At 40.9% G+C, this 4,531-nt stretch overlaps 1 protein-coding gene across 1 annotated transcript; it reads left to right on the top strand.

The window, feature by feature from the left end:
- Positions 1 to 334: 334 nt before the first annotated feature.
- LOC131306618 (LRR receptor-like serine/threonine-protein kinase RGI2) lies at positions 335 to 4,280 on the top strand. Its single transcript, XM_058332973.1, has 2 exons — positions 335 to 3,233; positions 3,750 to 4,280. Exons 1-2 carry the CDS (start codon positions 434 to 436, stop codon positions 4,175 to 4,177), a joined length of 3,228 nt encoding a protein of 1,075 aa, XP_058188956.1. The 5' UTR covers positions 335 to 433; the 3' UTR covers positions 4,178 to 4,280.
- Positions 4,281 to 4,531: the final 251 nt, after the last annotated feature.

Genomic DNA, 4,531 nt, shown 5'->3' with positions numbered 1-4,531 from the left:
GAAGGAGCAAAGCCAAGTCATCCCTTCTCCAAATCGAACCTCATCTTGATTGGAACAGGACCGAAGAACCAGTGGACGGAGGATGGAGTGGGAAGCCAGAGGATGGTATTGATATCGACATCAATTTCGAGTATAGGACGTATGTATGAATTGTTATGCAAATAGACAAGAACGTAGTGCGCAAATTGGCTGTTTCAAGAAACAAATTGAGAAAGCAATTATATCAGTTCATAAAATTCTTCTTGTAATCCTTAGCTAGTTAGTGGCTACAATAGTCTGGATAAAAACCAAGGGCAGTTTAGTCACTTCACAACCCACGGTCCATTCTAAAGATTTACTAACATTTATGCGAACATTCCAGTGACAGAATTTTGCATTGCTGAAGAACTAGCTGAGAGATAGAACAGTGGCAGACAGAGTGCAAACCCTGACCATGTCAGCCAATTCCATCACCATATTTCTCTTGTTCCTCAACATCTCTCTCTTCCCATCTATCTCCGCTCTGAACCAAGAAGGCCTCTCTCTCCTCTCATGGCTTTCAACCTTCAACTCCTCTCACTCTTCAACTTCTTTCACGTCATGGAACCCAGCCCACCAAAACCCATGTCAATGGGACTACATCCACTGCAACTCCAATGGGTTTGTTTCAGAAATCACTATCACCTCCATTAATCTTGGCAATGTTTTTCCCACCCAATTCCTCTCTCTCAATTCCCTCACCACTCTAGTCCTTTCCAATGGAAATCTCACTGGAAAAATCCCACCTTTAGTTGGAAACTTGTCTTCACTTACCACGTTGGACCTCAGTTTCAATTCCCTAACAGGTAGAATTCCACCGGATATCGGAAAATTATCCCAACTTCAGATACTGTCACTGAGTTCTAATTCCTTAGAGGGTGGAATTGCAATGGAAATTGGAAACTGCTCAATGCTTAAACAGCTTGAGCTGTTTGATAACCAACTCTATGGGGAAATTCCAGCAGAAATAGGAAACTTACGGGTTTTGGAAATTTTTCGTGCCGGTGGAAATATTGGGATTAATGGAGAAATTCCAATGCAGATATCACTATGTAAAGAGCTAGTTTTTCTGGGTTTGGCAGATACTGGGATTTCGGGGAAAATTCCATTTAGTATAGGAGAGTTGAAAAATCTCAAGACTCTTTCACTGTACACAGCAAATCTCACTGGTGAGATTCCACCTGAGATTGGAAACTGTTCAGCCTTGGAGAATCTGTTTGTGTATGAGAATCAGATTTCTGGAGAGATTCCAAGAGAATTAAGTTTCTTGAGAAATCTCAAAAGGGTGTTGCTGTGGCAAAACAAAATCAGTGGAAACATTCCAGAATCTCTTGGAAACAGCACAGAATTGAGAGTAATTGATTTCTCATTGAATTCTCTCTCAGGTGAGATTCCACTGACTCTGGGAAATTTAGGTGCATTGGAGGAACTTCTTTTGTCTGGAAACAACATTTCTGGGGAGATTCCATCATTCATTGGAAACTTTTCAATGTTGAAGCAACTTGAATTGGACAACAACAGATTCACAGGGAAGATTCCTTCCTCCATAGGGGCATTGAAAGAACTTTCTCTTTTCTTTGCTTGGGAAAATCAGCTTGAGGGTATCATTCCATCTGAGCTATCCAACTGCTGGAAACTTCAAGCACTGGATCTCTCACACAATTCCCTTTCTGGGTCAGTTCCTTATTCCCTTTTCAATCTCAAGAACTTAACGAAATTGCTCTTGTTATCAAACAAACTCTCTGGAGGAGTCCCAGCTGCTATTGGAAATTGCACAAGCTTGACACGTCTTCGTTTGGGCTCAAACATGTTGTCCGGTCAAATTCCATCGCAAATCGGACTATTACAAAGTTTGAGTTTTCTCGAATTGTCTGAAAATGAATTCACCGGAGAAATCCCACCAGAGTTCGGAAACTGCAGTCAGCTGGAAATGGTGGATTTGCATGATAATAAGCTCCAAGGCATTATTCCAACCTCTTTTCAATCACTTGTTGAGCTCAATGTATTAGACCTATCCAATAACAGAATCTCAGGTGTGATTCCTCAGGATTTCGGAAATCTCCAGTCTTTGAACAAACTTGTACTGAGTGAAAACTACATTACTGGTTCGATTCCACCATCAATCGGCCTCTGTAAAGATTTACAATTGTTGGATATGAGCAGAAACAGAATCAGCGGTTCAATCCCAGATGAGATTGGTGAACTGCAAGGCCTAGATATCTTGTTAAACTTGAGTTGGAATTTTTTGGATGGACCAATCCCAGATGGCTTTTCAAAGCTTTCGAAACTTTCGAACTTGGATCTTTCTCACAATGTGCTAACAGGTTCCCTAAGGGCACTGGATAATTTGGACAATCTAGCTTCTCTGAACGTCTCGTATAACAATTTCTCCGGTTTTCTTCCTAGTACAAAGTTCTTCCAAGAACTCCCTCCAACTGTTTTCGTTGGTAATCCTAACCTCTGCATTAATCCAAGCGAGTGCAGAGCTAGTCACAGGAGCAAATCTACTAAAAGTCTTGCAACCTTGGTTGCACTAAGCATAGCTGCAACTGTTATAACTGTGACTATTGGAGTGATTTCGCTCATTCGAGTTCAAGGCACTAAACTCGGCAGGAATGATGAAGAAGAGGGTCTTGAGTGGAAAATCACCCCATTCCAAAAGATAAACTTCTCTATAAACGACATTGTGACAAAGCTTTCAGATTCCAACATCGTGGGAAAGGGTTGTTCCGGGGTAGTTTATCGCGTTGAGACTCCTTCGCAACAGCTCATTGCAGTGAAGAAGTTGTGGCCAGATAAGGCAGGTGAGTTTACGGGGAGAGACTTTTTTTCTGCTGAAGTTTCAACACTTGGCTCGATAAGGCACAAGAACATAGTTAGGCTTTTGGGGTGTTGTCAAAATGCAAAAACTAGATTGTTGTTGTTTGACTATATCAATAATGGTAGTTTAGCTGGAATTCTCCATGAGAGGAATACGTTCTTGGATTGGGATGCAAGGTATAAGATTATACTGGGAGCTGCTCAGGGTTTGGCTTATCTTCACCATGATTGCATTCCCCCCATCGTTCATCGCGATATCAAGGCCAATAACATCTTAGTGGGATCACAGTTTGAGGCTTTCCTCGCGGATTTTGGACTCGCGAAGCTCGTTGATACTTCTGAGTATTCCAGAGCTTCCAACACAGTTGCAGGTTCTTATGGGTACATAGCTCCTGGTAAGCATTTTTTTGTGCTTCAATTCAGCTAAGCTTTGTTCAGATATATACTACAGCCTCTCTGCTTAACCTGCCTTACTATTCATATTGCTAGCTATTAAGAAAAGTTGTCAGACTATTTTGTCATGTGTTGTCAAAATCGCCATTGCATTTAAATTCCATTGTACTCACTAGAGTCTCAAAATCGTAGTCTATCATTCCTATTTCCATTGTCGTTGCTACCTTCTCAAAACAATTTTATTAACTCTCCTAGTTCTGTGCTTTCCTCTCTATTTTCAACTGTACTTCATTAGCATTTGGTGCAGCTTATGATCAGGTGTCTTTTTGGCCTTCTTTTGGGAGTTTCGTGTCATACGTATTTCCTTCATGCAGATTACGAGTAAAAATAAACTGGCATATATAACTATGAATATGGTGTGCTTCCAGTTGGCAGATACTTTGTATGGTCTTAACAATAGCCTAAGGAAATGGCTAACATTTTATTCAAATGGACTAACAAGTGTTGACAAAATGCAGAATACGGATACAGCTTGAGGATCACAGAAAAGAGCGATGTCTACAGCTATGGCATTGTCCTCCTAGAAGTCCTAACCGGGATGGAACCAATGGATCTTCGAATACCCGACAGAGCCCACATTGTCAGTTGGGTCAACCAAGAACTGCATGACAAGCCCAGAGAATTCACATCAGTTCTTGATCGGCAGCTACTTCGGTGGTCAGGTTCACAAATCCAAGAGATGCTTCAAGTGCTCGGGGTGGCTCTTCTCTGTGTCAACCCTACCCCGGAGGAAAGACCGTCAATGAAGGATGTCACAGCCATGCTCAAAGAGATTAAGCACGAAAACGAGGAGAGTGAAAAACAGAATTGTAAAGCAGCAGTTCACTGCTCTAGTTTCTCCAGATCTTCTGAACCCTTGATCAGATCACCTTCCTGTTTGCCTTAGTTATGTCGAGTCTGTGTGTTTGAATTAGTTGATTTTATTTTTTTATTTTTTATTTTTTTGGTAACGTATTTATTTATTTATTTTTGAAGTGCTTGAATATATTGTATAGTTATTGTGTATTAATCTTCTACTTTGGTTTACTCCATTTGGTGTCTTTATATTGTTAGTCTTATGTTTTTTTCACAAAGCCAAAGCAAAGAGGTAAGTATATGTCAGAATCATACAAAGGATTCTTCTACTACATAAACATGGAGTCCATAACCCTTCACGCGCTTGCTTAGGTAATAGCAGAGGAAGTAGCCAGACAGTATACCCTGTAGATCTTGTAACTTCAACCCTCACCGCATGGTGAAC

This window comes from Rhododendron vialii, chromosome 11a (assembly GCF_030253575.1).
Source record: "Rhododendron vialii isolate Sample 1 chromosome 11a, ASM3025357v1".
NCBI lineage: Eukaryota > Viridiplantae > Streptophyta > Magnoliopsida > Ericales > Ericaceae > Rhododendron > Rhododendron vialii.
The sequence above is the reverse complement of the archived record's forward strand: the minus strand, read 5'-3'. Positions and strand labels throughout refer to the sequence as shown.